The 20,661-nt window shown below is 29.4% G+C and overlaps 1 protein-coding gene across 1 annotated transcript in view; it reads left to right on the top strand.

Moving 5' to 3' along the window:
• The window catches only part of LOC110031838 (histone-lysine N-methyltransferase EZ3-like), a 57,719-nt gene extending 44,034 nt beyond the window's left edge, over window positions 1-13,685 (top strand). Inside the window, 5 exon segments of the mRNA XM_020735252.1 lie at window positions 11,717-11,807; window positions 11,911-11,958; window positions 12,031-12,159; window positions 12,580-12,657; window positions 13,258-13,685. Coding sequence (XP_020590911.1) covers window positions 11,717-11,807; window positions 11,911-11,958; window positions 12,031-12,159; window positions 12,580-12,657; window positions 13,258-13,443 — 532 coding nt within the window. The 3' untranslated portion in view covers window positions 13,444-13,685.
• Window positions 13,686-20,661: the final 6,976 nt, after the last annotated feature.

Genomic DNA, 20,661 nt, shown 5'->3' with positions numbered 1-20,661 from the left:
CCTTCAACAAGTCTATAACATATTTCTATTAAGAGAGAAATATTTCTTATTTTGATTGAGCCACTTTTATTCTCAAGAAGTATGTGAGCTTTCATAACTCCTTGATTTCAAGCCACTTTTATTCTCAAGCAGTATTTGAGTTTTCATAACTCCTTGATTCAAATTCTTCTGTATTTTTTTTTTTTCAGAGAGCTTCTTTCATAAAGCAATCTCCTGATTGTAAAATCTCAATCATTTATATATGCTGATTTTACAATCATCATATCTTGTATCTTTGATTTTATTTATATCCAGCTCCATCCATAGCTTTTGTAAATTTATTAAAACAAGCTCTTTGTGATTGTATGTAGGACAATTTTCAATCTGCGTGTGTAATTCCTTTTGAAAAAGCTATTGAATCCTAATAAGATTTAGACTTCTTCTTAAACATCCCTATATAAGAAAGTTTTTTTTTACATCATATATTTCTTTTGTCAACTGGAGGGAAATTTTCTTAATAATTAATATTTTATGATTTAATATATTATTTTTTTATCAATCTTGTTTTATACCATTTGAGGCCCCCACCTACGTTGTATTTTATCGTGAAAATTCATGTACATTTCTCTATTTTATTCCTTCTAGAAAATTAACAATCTCTCATGGATGATTTTTTAAAGATATTTATCTTTTCTCTCATGGCTTTCCAATTTCATTTTCAAGTGCTTCAAATATAGTTTATGAAACAGAAATAAAATTATTTTTGATGTTGGTCAGAAATGTTTTATGAGAGGAAAAATAATTTATGAAATAAGGTGTAAGAGATAGAATAAAAATGAGCGATGGTAGACCTAGTAGTGTTACTTGTTAACTTTTTTGAGTTTTGGACTTATTATAGATCTTGGTTGTGCAGATTCCTTTTTGTATAGACCTAAAGGGATACTATTGGTATAAGGCTTGTATTTATAAGATTCTTGGTTACTAAAATGTCAAGATGAAAAGTATCATCAGTTTGAGGATTTTTCCATTGATTAGTTTAATTGAAGCCGTGTTTCTTAAAAAATGACATTCATTGAAGTGAGTAATTTTCTTTATAGGTATAGGATATCACTTTAAGTTTGTCATCAAGTTGGGTATAATCGAGTATATCTTAGATTGAACATGGCTTGATAATATTATAAGTTATGTTTGGCTAGAGTTTGAGCTGAGCTTACACATAATTGTTTATTATTGACTTGTTTAAAGTTTTAAATACTTGAGCTTGATTTATTTATGTTAATGGAACAAGTATTTAAATAATCTAATAAACAAATTAAAAATTTGAATAAGTATTTAGGCTTTTATATAAAGGTTTTAATTAATAATTTTACAAAAAAAAATCTAAATAAACTTTTAATTGAATAAATTTTGAATTGATATCTAGTTATTTTACACAAATTAATTAAGAAAATATATATCTTGCAAGTAAGCTTTTGTACAATCAATAATATAAATATATACTAATAAACTAATTTATTAAAATAAAATATAAGAATGAATTACATTAAATTAATTAGCATACTCATCAATACAACTTAAATAAATTGAAGAAAAAATAAAAAGCAAAAAAAAAATTATGAATACTTATATAGAGAAAAATTATTTTGTAAGGCGCAGGTGTACATCAAATCCGCACAATGGTTGCATCACTTTTTTTTCATTGAAAATAAAATAATTTACTACAACTAAAAAAGCCAATGAGGAATAAGATGCATCAATTTCATTGAGGGAAGAAAAATATAATATAATTTCCCCCATTGATATTGACAACATTCATTTAGATTGAATGCATATATTGTTAGGGACAAGAAACTTGATAACAACTCTTTTCAAAAAAATATTATATTTATTTCATTTTGGGTTGCCAACACCATAAGAATTAAGAAAATTCTTGGGTAGAGATAGAAGTGTATTTTAGGAAACTGTGAATAATAAAAAATGGGTATGAACAAGTCAAAATTGTGGAACGAAAAAGGACGGGCTGAAGCCATGTCGCTACTGAGTACTAAGCGAACCGTAATCCATAGATGTGAAAAGTTTAAATTTATATATAATATTATATGATTAATTAATATATATTATATATTTATATAATGATTAATTAATTTATGTTAAAAAAATATGATGAATTAAATATGTGGGATAATGATGTAATAATTATTAAATTTGGTCAAATAATAAATATATATTAATAAAATTAATATTTAATTAATAATTAATTCTAAAATTTTATTAAGATCATAATTTCTTTATATTAAATCTATTATTTTATAAGTAATAATTAATCAAATTTTATTTAAACAAAATATCATATATGATACGAGTTATCATTGATCTTAATATTAAGAATTTAACAAATTACTAGTTGAATTACTAGCAAGTTTGTTCGTGAATGTAAATAAACATGTTAGACCAAGTTCATGCTTAGTTCATTTAACTTTCTAGCTTTTAAAAGACGATCAAGCTTGTTTATTTATTAATTTAAATAAACATGATCAAATATTAATCAAGTCGAGTTTGAGTTGCTTATCAATGCGTTGGTTCATTAACCCTATGCATTTGTACTGCATTTTTGTAGCAAAATATCCAATGAATACGCACTTGAGAGCTCTTGATTTAAATTTTCTTTTATATTATTGATGGATATGAATGAACATAAACAATGCATTCAGAACATTTAAGAGGGATTTTTGAGAAGTTGTTATAGGAAAGAATTCTACCAAATAATTTAGTGAATTTTTGGAATCAATTGCTTTGAAGAGCGTTTTAATCATTAAATAGGTCATTATTAGAATAGCTTCTCCCTAAGACTGTTTTGACATTTGATTGTGGAGATTTTCCCTAGTCACCTCCAAAGGCATCAATTTTTTTTTCTTGCTAGTCCTTTTTATTGTTGAGTGTCAAAGCAAAGCTTAAAGGATGCTAATGTGATTAAAATAAGCACGAGTATTATCATTTAGCAGAAAATTCTAAAAACCTCTAATAAATATAGGGAGTATAGTGCTAGTATCAGATTTTTGTTTGATTAAAATATATCCAAATTATTTGAGTGTAACATTAATAAACGTGATAAAATTAGTTGCTCTAGAGTAGTTAGGGATTCCATAGTGTCTTTATATATCAGAATGAATCAATACAAAAGGGCTAGACGATCTATTTTTACTTTGAAGAAATGAAACACAATCATGTATAATAATTTCACAAGTTTTATGTTGAAGTATTCAATGTTTGTATTTATGAAAAGAGAAGAATAAATTGAATTTTTGAAAAGGATGCCCTAATCTATAAAGATGTTTCTAGATGATGTTGATGAGGTGAGAGGTAAAGAAGTATGAGAGCTAATCTTTGTCCTCAATAAGGTGTAATCCATTATTTTTTCTAGCTTTACCCAGTTAGCTTCCCAGTATTAGCTTTTGAAAAATACTATAATCATTAAAAAGATGACTTTACTGTTGTTGCATTTGATAAATTTGTGAATCGATAAAATGCTAATTAAAAGTATGGGATATGCAATATGTTATTGGGGACTAAGTTGAGAGAAATTAAGATGCTTCCATTTTTTTCATCAGTTGTTAAAGGTCTATCTACAATTTTCTTTTCCTAATGTTGTGAAAGAATTTGTATATTTGAAATTCATTTGTAAGGTTTTTATGTATAGCTGCCTACTTAGTAGCATAAAGATTTGTTTTTGATGTTGCTATATTTGTAAGGTTTTTATGTGGTTTGTTACCCCTAAACTAGGATTTAATAACAATGACAACAACAACACTTTATCACACTTTGGGGTCCGCTACATGCTTTCTTTTTCTCCATTATGTCCTATGTAATGTCATATTTTCATACTCTAATAGCTTAAGATCATTTTTATACAATGTGCCCAAATATTTTTAGGTCTATCTCTGCCTTTTTTAACATAAGCCAAATTTAAAATATCTACTCTCCTATCCGAATCATCAGATGGTCGACGTTTAATGTGACCAAAACTTTTAAGCCGACAATCTCTAATCATGTTCTCCATTAGAGCAGCACAAACCCTACCACGGATATATTCATTTCGCATTTTTTCTCGAAGTGTCAAGACACTCATTCACTTAAGTATTCTCATCTCAGCAACACTTAACTTTTTTTTTAATGCTTCTCTTTTAAATGCCAACATTCTGCGCCATGGAGCATTCCAATTCTCAGCACCATCTTATAAAATTTTCCTTCAAGTCTAAGCGGTAATATTCTATCACCCAATAGCCTGATGCATTCCTCCACTTCAACCAAGCAACTTGAATTCTACTAATAACATCACCATCTATATCACCATCACTTTGAGCAAGAGACCCAAATATCTAAAGTTTTCACTTCTTTTAATGAATTGGTCATCCTTTGTTACAACTCTATAACTAAAGTTACTACTAATAAAATTACATTCCATGTATTCAGTTTTAGATCGACTAAAACAAAGAAATTTAGACTCCAACATAGACTTCTATAATTCATGTTTTTTTTTGAACTCTTTTTCTAGTCTTATCCACAAGAATGATATCATCAGCGAAAACATACACCAAAGTATATCCTCGTGTAAATGTTACTAATCACACATAACTAAAGCAAAAGATATGGGCGTAAAGGTGATCCGCGTTGTAATCCAACTGAAATAGGAAAATACTAGGTCAATCCTTCTTCTATTGGAACACAAGTAACAACTCTAGTATACATATCTTTAATGACTTCAATAAAATTCATATCAACACTTTTCTTTTTTAGAACTCTCCAAAGGACTTCTCTTGGAACTTTATCATAAGTTTTTTCTAAATCAATAAAAATCATATGTAGATTCTTCTTACTCTCTCTGTACTTATCCATGAAACCTCTCAATAAATGTATAATTTCCATAGTAGACCAGCCCGGTATAAATTGAAACTGATTATGAGAAATCTTTATATCACGTCTTAACCTATGTTCAATTACCCTCTCCTGTATTTTTAAAGTATCACACATCAACTTAATTCCTTTATAATTTGCACACTCTTGTGCATCTCCTTTATTCTTAAAAATGGGGTCCAAAATACTCTGCTTCCACTCCTCAACACCTTCTTAGCTTTTTAAATAATATTAAAGAGTTTAGCAAACCGTGTAACTCCTAAATATTTTCACGCTTTAATTGAGATATTATAATGTCCTATTATTTTTTCTCAATTGGTTTTCTTTAAAGCTTTCTCAACTTCTTTTTTATTAATACGACGGTAAAAATAAAATGTTTTATTATTGTTGACAATATTAAGATCACTAGGTCGTTCGTATTTTTAATAAAATTTATTGAAAATTTTATCAAAAGAGCTCACCCATCTATGTTAAATATCTTTCTGTAAGAAAAACACTTTCTGATTTTTCATATTTAATGCATTTTATTTGAATTAAACTTTTACTTTTCTTTTGGCCTTTTTGGCTATTTTATACATATATTTTTCACTCTTTTTAGTATCTAATATATTATAAGATCGTTGAAAGTAGAATTTTTAGTATTAGAAATTATTCTATTTGACTTCTTGCAAGCCACCTTATATTTTTTTCAGTTTTCTAAGGCTTTTACATTTAAACCAATTTTTATAGCACAATTTCTTATATTCTATATTTTCTTCCATATTATTATTTCACCTCCAATTAATTTTATTTATAAAAATATTTTCTTTTCATTCTGCAGGTACATCTTTTGCCACTTGTTTAATAGTTTATGTTACTTTATGCCACATAGAATTAACATCTTAATGAATATCAAATCTTGAAATCTTGACTTTTATTTGTAAAAATAATTTTATTTATCTTTTAGGTACCCCCATATAATTCTATGATAATGTTTCATTGTATTCTTTATCTTACAACTTCTTATCATAAAATCCAGAATTAATAACCTATGTTGAGTACTTAAATTTTCACTTGAAATGATCTTAAAATATTTACATTCTCGACGTTCTTTTTTTCTCATAAGAAAATAATCAATTTTTGTTTTATTAGATATTTCTTATAATTAATAATATACCCATCTATTTTCTTAAATAAAGTATTAACAATAATAAAATCATATGCTAAAGTAACATTTAATATGGTTCAACCTTCTTCATTAATCACTTTAAATTCATAGCTATCATGAATATTTCTAAAATCTTCTACTACTCTACAAACATTTCCATTTAAATCTCCTTCAATAAAAATTAATTCTTCAAGATGCATCATTTGTATAAATACTTTTAGATTATTCCTGATATTTTCTTTTGAACCTGTATTTAAGCCTATTTGAGGAGCATAAGCATTTTAATATTAAACATCTTATTATCGATAATAATACTTAGGGCTATAATTCTATCTCCAATTCTATTAATTTTGTACAGCCCTTATCAATAATTACACCTACACAATTTCTAGTACGTCTTCTATCAGAATACTTGAGTTTAAAATCTAAGATCAATCTTTTTAACTTTTTCTCTAACACACTTAGTTTCTCACATAAGATATTTATCTTCCTGTAATCCATAATATCTACTAATTCTATTAGTATTCCTGTGATAGTACATATATTCCATTTCTATGCTAGAATTCAAGAAGGCAAATAATTATTAAAGATACTAAAAGTATAAAATTAAAAATCATACCATTTTGAGAAAGAGAGCAAGATCCTGATGACCTTCCTAAGAAATTGAGAAAATTTTTAATTTGTTAACCTCTTTTGAATCGAGTCATTCTGGCTCTCCTAAGCAGACCTATCTTTTTTATTTTCACTTTTACGTCATCTGTAATCTTGAGACTTTCTGTGAAGTTTTTAGTATTTGACTTTAGTGTGATAATTCTGTTTGTAGTAGTTGCACCAAAAAATTTCTTTGAAAAAAAATTTCTCTCTTAGAGAAAGTTCTATAATAAAAAGTTTCTTAACTTGAGATTCAACACTTGTCATAAAACATATCTAAATGACCAAATCATTGATTATTATTATTGTTTTGTCCTTGTACACGAGATATTACTTCATTTAGAGATTTTTTTTTCTTGAGTTTTGGATTTGAATTTGGTGGAGTCGGAAACTCAGATTTTCTCACTCAAATTTATAAAAGATCACCACATTTCAAGTCAAGACTTCTTGAGATTTTGCTAGTTTTCCAACCCTAACTAACAATTCTTCATGACATTAAAGTATTCAATGATATGATTTGAATTTGGTGGAGTCGAAAACTCAGATTTTCTCACTCAAATTTATAAAAGATCACCACATTTCAAGTCACGACGTCATGAGATTTTGCTAGTTTTCCAACCCTAACCAACAATTCTTCATGACATTAAAGCATTCAATGATATGAAGGTTATCTTGTTTTGTGGTGGTGAGTTTTATCTTGATTTCATAGATGAGTGCAATATCTTCACTTATGAGTAAGTTTATTTAATTGCATACCCGGTGAAGAGAAATATTAAAGGCTCATTGACCTTAGGTAGCATGGTGTTTTTATTATCATGTCATGATTATAAAATTAGTTTCTTCTTAAAATAAAAGCTTCGGGACGTTTGGTTTCGGAGGAAGATTCAGAAGGTTTTATATTATTTTTTCTTTTTATTTAGAAATTTCTTAATGATTTGGAATGATCTAAGGTAGTTTCTTGTTCCAGCAATAAGTTGATAAGATGCTTGAAACATCTAAATTTTTATTTTGATTTGGTTTTCACCATTAATCATGATCGACTCTTTTGAAGGGAAGGCAAAAAGCGCATACATATTGAATGAGCATTTAGTAAGAGTAATATTATTGAAAGTGTAAATCCTTACTTTAAAGAGTAAAAACAAAGCCCAAAAGAAACACCTTAACTTTACCACGATATTATGTAGAAAATAAATAATGGGAAAAAAATCTCTTAATTCATATTACATTCTTTGTAAAAGAGGGGAGGTATACTTGCATCTTCAAGTGGTATTAAAAAATAAGAATAAATCAAAAAAGAAAAAAAAGAGAAACAATTAGTGGCCAACAATCCTATAAGAAAGCACAAATTGCAATCCGAGGGCTGCCTATCTAGGGTTGTCAAAAAAGCTCGTTGTTCGCGAACCAACTTAACAGGGGCAATCTTGTCCATGTGGATAACCATATAAAATTCATGGAATACACTTAATATATTTGTATAGTGATTCCATTAGAAATTGGAAGTAAGGTAATGAGATGCGATGAGTTGAAGGATGAATTAACTCCATTTATCATGTGTGTTTGTGTTTGTATTTTATGTTTGTTTTTGTTTTACAGCTTTATATAGGACTTGAAGAATATTTTTATATTCCTATGTTGATACCTGTTATGCTACTTAGACTCTTGTTGATACCTGTTATGCTACTTGACTATCATTTACCCATCTAAAACATTTACAATCGTCAAGTATTCTATTTATGGGACACTTACAGAATCTCCTCCCATAGTTAACTTCTCATCCTGACTATTAAAAAACCCCCTTGGTATAAAAATGAAAACCAAAACTTATAATTATTTTATATTTACTTTCTGCTACATGTTTTCTATCCTGATTAATAATTGTAGATTTTTTTGATAGGCATGTGCGACAGTTAAAATTTCTAAACTATATTTCTTCCTACTTATATTTTCTACACTTAATGTTATACATTTTTAAAATCAAGTTTGGGGGGAGGAAGAAAAATAAATTTCAAAGTTAGTACACTTCCTTTTAGTTTAATATTATTGCAAGTATGGTTTAGGCTAGATTTGCTTTCTCATGTAGTATTTCTATCCTGATTATGCATGTATATGAATTCGATAGGATATTCTAGTAAATAGTAAATTCAACTTTTACATTTTCTTCGTGGTACATTTTATAGAATTGATTGAAAAATATTTAAAAATTTAAGTTTGGGGGAAGAAAGAAAAATAACTTTCAAAGTTAAACTTTATTTGTCATCAGTAGCTTGTATTTAATTCAATATCACTTTTTAAAATGACATGTGGTATGTGGTGTTATCGTTAGGATACTAAACTTCTGATTTTTAGAAATGATATAAGGGAACTTAGTAGAAAAGTTAGTAAAAAGGATGAAACTAAAGTTAAGATATTTAGTAGAAAATATTAGGGAAATGATTTTACTATTTATAGTAGGAAAAATTGAATTTTTGAAAAATTAAAGATTTTTAGAATAATACTTTTTAAGGAATTTAGATTCTATAAAAATTCTTTTTCAAAAACTAATACTAGATTTTAAGTTAAGGAAAGAAAATAAGTTTTTAACTTTAGAAAAGGGATAGTGAAATTCAAATTCATTAAAGGTATATCCAGATATACTAATCCTCACCTTAAAAAGTAAGGATTAAAAAGATTCTAAAAGAAAAAGAAAAAGAAAAATAAAAAGAATAAAAGAAAAAGAAAAAGAAAAAGAAAGTATGAAAAATGAAAGAGAAGCATGAGGAATGGGACCTAATTAAAAATTGATTTCATTTGAATCTTTCTAAATAAGAAAACTTAAGATCAATCCAATGCTTAATGTCAGAAAGTATTAGTAAAAATTGTTTTCAATATAGAATTCATAAATTCTGAAATTAATATTTTTCTAAAAATCCAAAGTTTGGAAAAATTTCAATTAAGTTTGAATTAAATAGAAAATCAGTATTCATAAATTTAATACTAAATGTTCTGATACCTTAAACATCATCCACCATACTAGAAATTCTTCCAAGTTGGATTATAGGTGATCTGAAAGAAACCCACAACCACAAGTTAACAATTTTAGTTTTAAAAGTTATAGCGTTACTTGATGACAAATAACATTTAAGTTTGGGAGATTTTAATACAAAAAAAAAAAAAACTACTTTTTCATATACATTTGTATGCTTATTTTTAATAATATTACACTTTAAATGAATGTATTTTGCATGTTTTTAACTCATGTTCCAAACACGAACAATTTTTTTAAGCTCGAATTATAAACGAGCCGAACACAAATACCTCTTTGTTCGCTGGTGTTCAACTCGTTTTAGCTCGAAATAAGAAAAATCATATAATTATTTATATAATAATATATTATATATATTATTTATATAATAATATATTTTATATATTTATATCTAGGTTTAAATCATAACAGCTCGTATGGTAATTTAGTTGTCTTCTTTTGCATAAATTTGACCTAGATTCGAATCCAACACTACAACAATTTTAATAATCCAATTTCGAGTCGAACACGAACAAGAATATTTAAATCGAGTCGAACACGAACACACTGTTCACGAGCCAATTTTGAACACAAGCCGATTTTAAACACGAGTAATTTCGAACTAGACGAACATCAGCCAAGCCTGACCCTATCTTTACAGCCCTAACCCCGTCTTTATAGCACTTTCGTGTTTATAAATTACTTGTCGGAATTAAAAACCATCTGTTCTATTTAATTTTGAAAATTAGTCTCAAGCACATTAAATTTCCTTGATGAGTGACCTGGATCGAGTAAATGGATATTTGGATATTTAACAAGCATTGGCTTTATGTGGAGTGGAATTTGATAGTAATATTATTTGTGTTGGCTATTGATTATTGGAGGATTTGTTGTGGTAAATATAGATAATATTAGTTTTTATGTCTCTTTCCTTTAACACTATACTAATCGGAAACATTTCTGAAATTGTCAGAGTGATTTATTTGCCCGTTGATGATCCTTAGGCATCTTATTATTGTATTTTGAAGTCTAGTTGTAGGCCTAAGCAAAAGAATTTCAGCGGCAGTGAATGGGCTTCTCCAGTTAGAAACGTACTCTTTCTCTCTCTTATTTCCTTCGATCTAGGCACTTGGACTTAACGCATTGTTATTTATGTCTCAATGAATGGACTGCACAAGAAGACTTCTCACCAATTTACTCCACTGAAATTTGATACAACTTTTTTATGACGCCAAATGAAATTCTGGATTGTGGGGTGGGGGGGGGGGGGGGGGAGGAATGCATTTTATCGTCTTTTGCCTGAATGTCATCTCCTCGTTAGATGCTACACAATGAAAACTTGTGATTTTTTTTTTTTTTGTTATTAGCTTTTCTTCCTAGAATATCTTCCCATGCACATTGTCTTTCATTTTTGCGGTCAGTTGGCTTAACCGAAAAACAAGAAGATGAATTCTTGATGGTCAAACATTCTCTCCTACGAGTGAATTCTCCCTTTGCATTTTGAGTGATCTAGCTTCATTACTTTCTTGAGCTCAATGGTTTCATTTGATAGGCTTACGCATTTTTCTATTTCTTCTGTAAACTTTTTTCGATTTCTATTTTATAAACCACAATTTGTATTCTATTTTTTAAAAAAGAGTTTTTCTAACTCTAATACTGTAGCAGAGAAAAATCTGGATATTTTTTTTCATCCAAATGACAATTTTTTATCAAGTGTACTTTTCTATCTTATGATAGAAAAGAAGCCATCGATCTTTTCATTGACCCCAAATTGAGATTGATATACTTGATTGATTCTAGTCTGCTAAACCTATATCTGTTCTGTTGAGGACAAGTGACACCCATGGTATATAGCGAAGTTTTTTCAAGAATGCTGTTTTTTAAACTTTTTAAATACTCGATACCCCATGTTTTTATGATAAAAATAATTTTCATTTATTTCATTGCTTAACTAATCAAAATACTTCACCCAATAAGATCAAAAAAAGAAGAAAAAAAGGCTTCTTTTCTAACATGACTGTCGGCAGCTGTGGAGATGGTTCGCTTGATGAACCACAATCTGCGGGTGATGGTTATCAGTGCGGAAACATGAAGCTCCTCTTAAAGCAGCAACAGAGAGTAAGGCTGCTTATATATACCTCTATATATTTATGTATTGTATAATAGTTTTTTTTCTGCTTGTACTGATTTTACATTTTTGCAACCTGCACCTTAATTACAGATTTTATTATCGAGATCTGATGTTGCTGGATGGGGTGCTTTTATAAGGGTACGAAGTTTGCAATATCACTTTAATTCAATTACCTTTTATCATGTTTGTAACAATTATACGTCACCTCAGAACCCTGTTAACAAAAATGATTATCTTGGAGAATACACTGGCGAATTGATCTCCCACAAGGAAGCAGACAAACGTGGGAAGATATATGATAGAGCGAACTCATCTTTTCTCTTTGATTTAAATGATCAGGTGTGCTCATGGTTGGGTGCAAATCTCTCTCCCTCTCATACACATAGATACAAAAAGGAAAAAATAAGTTTTTATATGCATAGCTTTTATTGCCAATTTACAATTTAGGGGCAGTTACATACAAACCACCCAATTGCTATGTATTTACATATGCAACACTTAAATTTTAAATTTTACATTTATATCACATAAAAATTATCACGGTTTGAAGTTTTAAAAAGTGAAATACACCTTTTCATGCATAAATAACATGGTATGTATGTAAAAATTATAGTTTAAATGTTAGGTAAAAAGATAGGAATTGAGTGGTATGTATGTATATCTTCCTAGAATTTATTGAGCAATTGGTTTTGATAAATTAAGATCTGATATTTGTTTCTCTTGATGTTGAATCATTCACTTAAACTTTCATGCTTGTAGTTTGTATTGGATGCTTATCGTAAGGGTGACAAGTTGAAGTTCGCAAATCATTCATCCAACCCAAATTGCTATGCCAAGGTATGTTGCAAAACAAATGCTTTTTTATTTAATAATGCCATATTTGATGTTTGATTCAAACAGCGATTTCCAATTTTTGCTCATTTTAAGTGTGAAAAACAAAATCAATATTCCATCAAATGAGAAATAATTTCACTTAGTGTCAATAATATATCCGTGATACGGTTGGTGTAACTCCTGTGACGGACAAAATTGAAAAATTCATCTTTGATGGTTTTGTCACAGTAAGCGTTGACCATTTGATGATCCGATTGGGAGAGTAGATGTTTTAGATTTGACTTATGTTAAAAAAGGCAGAGGTAGACCTAGGAAGCGTTGGGCTTATTGTATAAAAAATGATCTTAATTTATTAGAACTGAATGAAAATATGACACTAAATAGGACGCAACGGAGAAAAAGGATTCATGTAGCCATCCCCACGTAGTGGGATTAAGGCTTTGTTGTTGTTGTTGTTGTTGTAATGTCTCCTCAACCAAACAAGAGATGAAGCTAATTTCAATACACTTCACTATCTTCATTTAATTGTAATTTCTAATTCCTTCAATCCAAAGTAATCGTGTAAAACTTAGTATTATTAATTTTGTTAACCGGGGTTTTCAGGTAATGCTGGTCGCTGGAGATCACCGTGTTGGAATTTATGCTAAAGAGCATATTGAAGCCGGTGAGGAGCTTTTTTATGATTACCGTTATGGACCTGATCAGGCACCTGCATGGGCGCGGAAGCCTGAGGGATCAAAGAGAGATGATTCCTCTGTTTCCTTTTACCGCGCTAAGAAAATCGCTTGAGTTGGAAATTTCCATAATATTGTGTTTATAAATAAGAGAGAGGGCGTGAGCATTTTATAAAGCAAAATAATGCATAGAATTGTAACATAATGAAGAGCAATGCGTGTGAAATAGTAATAAAAGCTCTGCATAAAAAAATAAATTGAACTCCACTTGATTGATTATAATACCCTTTTGGTTGGGAAGTGTGTGATTGAGTTAATTAAGTGGATTTCAATTTGATTTTTGTATGATTGTATCAAGTGTTTGAAGTTCCTCTTGATAGAAAAATAAGAATAGAAATAGAAACATGTACAGAATAACAAGGTGCCAACTGTGGAGGAAGACGGTTATTTTGTTGAGACAATTACATGAATGCTATCTGTTGACAGAATGGAAGTGGGGGTTTGGACTTATCTGGCTGCATTCAAATATGAAATATGTTTTAGAAATTAATGATGTTGCTTAAACTAATTTTATATGGGAACAAACCAGCCTGTTTAAGTGTTTTAAATTGTATTTTTTGGAGTTTTATGTCAGCAATGATTTCTAGTTATGCTCTAATGTCAGTTCATTTATTTTCTCGGTTTAAACCGTCAAATGGGACCGTTGAGAAATAGGTTTGAAACAAATTTGATTGTTGAAAGTAGCACCTTAAAGAGCTACACATATTCAAAGGGTATGGATTTTGTAGGTGTGGTTTGGGATGTAAATGAAGCTAAACGAAATAGAAGTACTATATGAAAATCCTCATGTTCTTTCTTGGCATGCATCTACATTTCGATCACTTAGTTTTCTCAATTATCTCTGAAAGGTGATTATGTGGTAGCCGGTACCTTGGGCTTATCTTAAAGTGAATATCTTAGGTTAGGAAGGTCTAAAAGGTGTGACAGGAGATTTAGGAGGTTTGTGTTAAATTATTGAAAAAAAGACCCAAGTTACTATCAATCGTAAGCAAAAAGTTTCCTGAAAGTAGAAACCTAGTTTTCTATTGAAGTTTATAGTGAAGAATATGTATAATTCGAGAGCTCGAACAACTAAACAATATTCCAAGAATGAATCTGGCTAGTTTTTTAAAAATTTAAATATTTTAGAGGCATGTTAATAATTTTTGAGATTTTAGAAATAAATTTGTTAATGTATAAAATTAATTTGCATTACTCAAAGTGAAATATTTTGGTTTTGAAATAGTTTTAGGGCATGAGGAAAAATTAGATCTCACAAAAGTTGTTGTGGAATTTTTTTAGATTAGATATGGGGTTGATCTTAAATGTTTAGATGATTTCGATGGGTCAAAAGCCTCGAAGAGCAAGACTTGATTTTGATTAGGATATGCATTGGTCAGCAACACTGAGTGAGATTTGACTATCATTTTCTTGGGGAAAAAAATTGAAAAATTATGCAAAGATGGGGATGCTGCACAAGGTTTTCATAGAAAGTAAAACAATAGTGCAAATAAAAATAAATAAATATCAATCACCAAAGAGTCATTTGAGAAGAACATCTAAGTCTCCTAACATGAGATAACTACCAAGCCTTCACATTCTTAGAGAGATTCCAAATTTTGAATTCAACAAGCAATTAAACTCATTCATGCAATTAATAAGAGCCATGTAGGGCTAGGGGTTGTTTACCTTGTTATTTGGCCGGCTCAAATGGTTACATGATTTTATATAATTAATTTTTTCCTCATAACTTTATAAATACACCTAATAAATTTATAGATTTCACTTAAAAAGTTTAAATGCATCAAATTTAATGACAAACTTTCATCAATTAAGGCATGCACAATATTTCAAAGTAAAAGAAAATTACAATTAAAGTAACTTCACTTTCTATTTTAATTAAATATTTTTCATTCTAATAATTGTTGAGTTTTCTTGTCGCTTCGACTCCTTGTGCCTAGAAAATGTGTTTTCTGCGCTGCAATAGTTCTCTTAGCTTTTAACTAACTCTTCTCTAAAAAGATGAAGTTTAGATAATCCTCCATTATATATGGTGCCATTTTATTCTAAGCAGCACTTGAAACTCATGTAATCATCATTTCGTAGTTTGTCCTTTCACCTAGGAAAGAGCCTATGCTCTATATTATCATCATCAACAGTTTTATCTATACATATGTTTTCCACTTGAAAAAAATAAAGTCAAATATTTTTCTGCAATTGATTGCTCTTTCGCATGTGCAAAGTCCTCTCCAAAATTTCATGAAACATATTTCCTAAAAATAATAGCTTTGCAGACATGTAATTTTAATGCAATTGAATGCTCTTTGCATGTGCAAAAATGTAACTTTAAATGGTCATTTTTCAGAAATAGCTGCCCCATAGCCGTTTTCACATAGTTGTAGCAAACAGACAACTAACTTTTCCACAACAGCTTCTTGGGGGTACCACAACAGCAACTGAAAAGCTGAAAAAATGCAGTTGCCCCAAATAGGCCCTTAATCATTTCGATGAGAAAAAATATTTAAAATTTATATGTCTGCGTTAACCACAGATTCCCCCCTAATTTATAGGTGTAAGATAGAGTTTATTTTATGTTGGGGGGTATGGTATCCTTACAAGGACAATCCTCATAGTTAATTACATCCCATGAGCTATGGATTTCTGAGAAAATTGTCAATTAAAGTATTGACTTATATTATGCAGAATTTCAAGGTTGGTCTTTTTAAATGAAAAGCTTCAAGATTTGAAGTTATTTTTCAAATGAGAGTTTTTCAGGATTTGAAAAGATTTTGTTGGAATTCAAAGATATAATTTAAAGTTCAATGACATTGTGTCGTTGAAAGGTCCGGAAAAGAGAATAACCAACTTAAAAACTAAGGTTTACACTAGGGGTTGAGATTGGAAAATTGCTATAAAAGTTATGCTTTGACTTGAAAGGTTGGATTTTAAGGGTTTGAGTTTAATTAGAAGGTTTCATTTGATTGGAGTTTAACTTAAAAATAATTTAGTTTGAAAGAGTTGGATTGAAGGTTTTAATTTGAACATTAATTTGAAATGGGTTGGTTTAAAGGTTTGACTTCAAGAATTTGATTTGAAGGTTTGATTTTAATAGCTTGATTTGATTGGTTTGAAGTAAAGGTTTGATTTGAAATGTTCTAATTTAAAGGTTTTGAATGTTAATTTGAAGGATTATTTGAATTAAGAGTTTGTGTAGAAGGTTTGGAATAAAAGGTTTGTGTGGATTTAGGTTAGAATGATTTCTAGATGGAAGTTGAGGTCTTAGCCCTAAGAAAATTTCAGACTCTATAAGGTGGGTAAATAGATTGACTAACTTAAAATTTGGGTATCAAGCCCCCAATCAGGTTTCAATCAACTTTCCATCATCTAAAGTTTGTTGGTTGCCTTAGACTATTAATTACCATATGATGGCGAAGGTAGACCTTCTTAAATATTAGGTAGTTGGAAGTGCCTTCATCAGTAAGTATACGTTACTTCATTCAAGGGAACATACATAATTTAAGGGAGTTATAAGCTTAGTGTTTTGTATGGCCTACTTTTTAGCACCAACTAGGGGTACCTAGTAGTCCAATGTACGCTCCTATACTAGTATATTCAAAAAGTATGTGTGATTTAAAGTTTTACCTTTAAGTTGGCTATCATATGGTTCAAAGTTGATCTTCATACGTATGGTTTTAATTGTTTAGGTTGGTGCATTTTAATTTATTTCAGTGAGTTTGATATATTATATTTTTTTGTTAGTTTAGTTTATGATTTAGTTTGAATCTCCTAGATTGTTGGTCAACATGCAAATAATGTGTAATGGGTTTAAGGTTTTGCATTCGATTTTATAACCTAAGTCAGATATTCTGTCATTTGATTTACTATTCTTAGATTTGAAATTTATATGAAATTTCATATATATGCTATTGAAGTCTTTAATATTTTATATTTAATATTGAATCTTTATTATTAATATTACACATTTTTCCCTCATAAAACATATAATGCAAAAAGTAAGCCCCTTAACTTAATTAGTTGAATATCATAAGAAATTATTCAATCACCTGCATAACCAAATTCCGGTGATCAGGCCGCGCTGAGCTTAGCCTTGCTTTCCAACAACTCGCTAACCAAATTACCAATATCATTATTTAGATCAACAATCTCTAAGTAATTATTTATGTCTGCAATCTACTTTTCTTCCATCTCGTTGGTTGTTTCATATGTCTTCATGCTTTCAATGTCCATATTTATCTCCTACATAAATCTCTTGTTAGTATATCAGCTAAAGCATTTTTTATTCTTTTCACTGTATTCTACATTAAAAGTATAAGCAAAAAACTAACTTTGTTATCTAATTAATCTTTTATTTGGTAAAGAGTCTACAATTTTACCTTTAAAAATTTAAATTTATTTTTTATTATGTGTTCTAATTAAAAATTTTTCATTTAGGAATATTTCAACATTTTTTGTTGCTTTCTTTATTGCTAATAATTCTTTTTAATTAATATGATAATTCTGTTTGGTGGGGATATATGTTTCTGAACTATATCTACATAGAAATTTAGTATTGTTACATTTGCCTTTTAAAATTGCTCCCCATGCTATCTCGGAACTATCTGTTCATATAATTAAATAATTTCCTGATATAGGTAAATGTAATTTTGGAAGATTTATATATAGTTCTTTGATTTGATGTAGGGTTTTTCATCTTTCTCATTCCAATACTAAGATAAAGTCTTTTTCAACTTCTTTTGTAGAGGGGTTCTTAATTCGGTGAGATTTTTAATAAATGCTTCTGCATAATTAATACACCATAAAAATTACTGCAAATCTTTCTGGTTATTTATTTTTTTAAAATAGTTTATTTTTGTTAAGATATGTTCTTGTAATTAGATGAATCCTTTATCTATTATGAATCCTAGCAATAGCATTTGTTAACAAGACGACTTTTTTCTTACTTAATGTTATTCCATGTTTTTGAGCTTTCTAAGAGAACAAATTCAAGTGTTTCAAATGTTTGGTAATGGTTTGACTAAATATCAATATATTATCTACATATTTGAGCAAAAAAATGTGATAATTATCGAAAAATAGTATCCATTCGTCTTTGGAATATTTGTGGGGCATTTTTTAATCTGAAAGACATTACATTCCATTGATATTATCCTTGTGGTATACTAAATGCGGTAAATTCTCTACTATTTGGATGCATCATTATCTGCCAAAATCTAGATTTATAGTCTAATTAGATAACCATTTGGTTATTTTAATATGGTTAATTAATATTTCTTTGTTTGGTAATAAGTAGCCATCAAATTTAGTGTTATCATTACGTTTCTTGTAATTAATTACTAATCTTGCTTTTTCTCTAATTTATTCGGCATGATCTCTTGCTAGGAAGGTTGAGCTACTATGTGGTCATTGCTTGGTTCAATTAATTTAAGATGTAATAATTCTTGAATTTGGACTTGGAATTCTTTTTTGTCTACAGACGTATACTTCGTTGGCCTACCTTTTATAATAAGTGTAGTGTTAATTGGTTCAATTATAGCTAGCAGTTTATCTTGTTTCCAGAATTGTAAACAATTTGAGTCAAATGCTCAAGGGTTTGAGTCTTGGATAAGCTATTTAAATCCTTATGAGCAACCAGTAATATTTTGCCACATATGGTTATTGGACTAATGTAAGTCGGAGGTCTAGGTGGTAAGGGCGATGACGACATTGCTTATGTGTGCTAAATGAGTGATGTGTAGTGAGATTTGGAATTGTATCTTCTACCTCAATGATTCTTTGGGAAAGGGGATAAGACCAACGATATTATTCACCAGTTTTTGGTAAAAGTTGTACCCAAAACTCCTGGGTTTCCGGTAGTCCTAGTCTGAGTAGAGTGATTAGCCTGCGGACCATATCACTTTACAAAATACTTATAGTATAAGAAAACAAAAAAATCCCCTTTTGTGACATGATTAGTTTTGCTTGCCAAAGTAAATTCTACATGCATGAAAAACTAAATAATTTTGATGAAAACCTATAAAGGTCCACAAGTTAATCATTTAGATCGAGGTTAGGAATTGCCCCTCCTGGGATTGTTGGATTGGTAGCTTTTATTCAAAGTTTGAATTATGAAGCACACAACCTAACTCTGAGCCCCCAGCTTTACTATATTCTTACACACAATCCCGGTCTTTAATTTGTGACTTCTGGTTTTGCCTTACTCAGTTTTCTATGACTAGTTTGGATTTCCTTATATTAGGTTTTTTGCAATTTACTTAAATTTCCTGTAATTATACATTGTTTATGATACTAACCATGCAACAACGTAAGAGTGCTAGGTACGCATTTACAATTTATTTATAGAAATTTTATTACTTTATCTTACTGTCACTTTACTTTACGATGCATACTTCACTATTAATATCTGTAAAACAAAATACACTTTCAAAATTTAATACATCTTTAAACCCTTTTGAACACACTTAATCTACTCCTTCTGAATTTACATGAATCTCTCAGATGAGGTAACCTATAGTTACTACTGAGAATTCTCCGGTCTAAATGTGCAACAAGTCATTTAAACTAAGTAAATTCAAAATAAAGTAGTGATGTTGGCATGACGAAACCGTGAAATCTTGACTGGTGCCGCTTAATTTAAATTAAAACCCCCCAAAGCACTCTAATAATTAAACCTAACAATAACAAAACACGACACATAAATTGCAAATCTTGAAGCAACCACTACAACAAGGAGCTTGAAGTAGACCTTGTGGGCAACACGATGAGGTCACAATGCATAGAAAAACATCTTAGAGATAGCATACGAGGTCTCCATTAGCTAAACCTTTCCTAGTTTAAACAAAAAGCCATAGGATTTCGAGGTTGTCTGCCTAGTGTGACATAAATCCTCACCTTATCTTTAGGCTTTTGCATAATCATATTTTGCAATATAAGCCCTAACTCTTTTAGGTTTTTAAGGTCATCATTCGGTATGACATAAATCCTCTTATCTTCCAAGTCTTTTGCATGATTGAATATCTTGCAAATGTAAGCCCTAAATAATAAAATCTGCAGGTTTGAAATATTAAAATGACATCATCTTCATAATTGAAGCCAAACAATTGGATAATTTAGGAAGTCACTGAGGTTCTCCTCAAGATTTGTGACATCCCCCACTTTGACATCCCCCACTTTTCTTCCCCACTTTTCTTTTCCTTTGGATTCCTAAAATAATTACTCCTATTTGATCCACTCCCATTTGATTTCTTATGTCCAGCTTTAAAAACTAAACTTTAAA

The sequence above is a fragment of the Phalaenopsis equestris genome, unplaced genomic scaffold (genome assembly GCF_001263595.1).
Source record: "Phalaenopsis equestris unplaced genomic scaffold, ASM126359v1 Scaffold000851, whole genome shotgun sequence".
In the NCBI taxonomy this organism is placed as follows: domain Eukaryota; kingdom Viridiplantae; phylum Streptophyta; class Magnoliopsida; order Asparagales; family Orchidaceae; genus Phalaenopsis; species Phalaenopsis equestris.
Note: the sequence above shows the minus strand (reverse complement) of the source record. Positions and strands in the feature narration are given on the sequence as shown.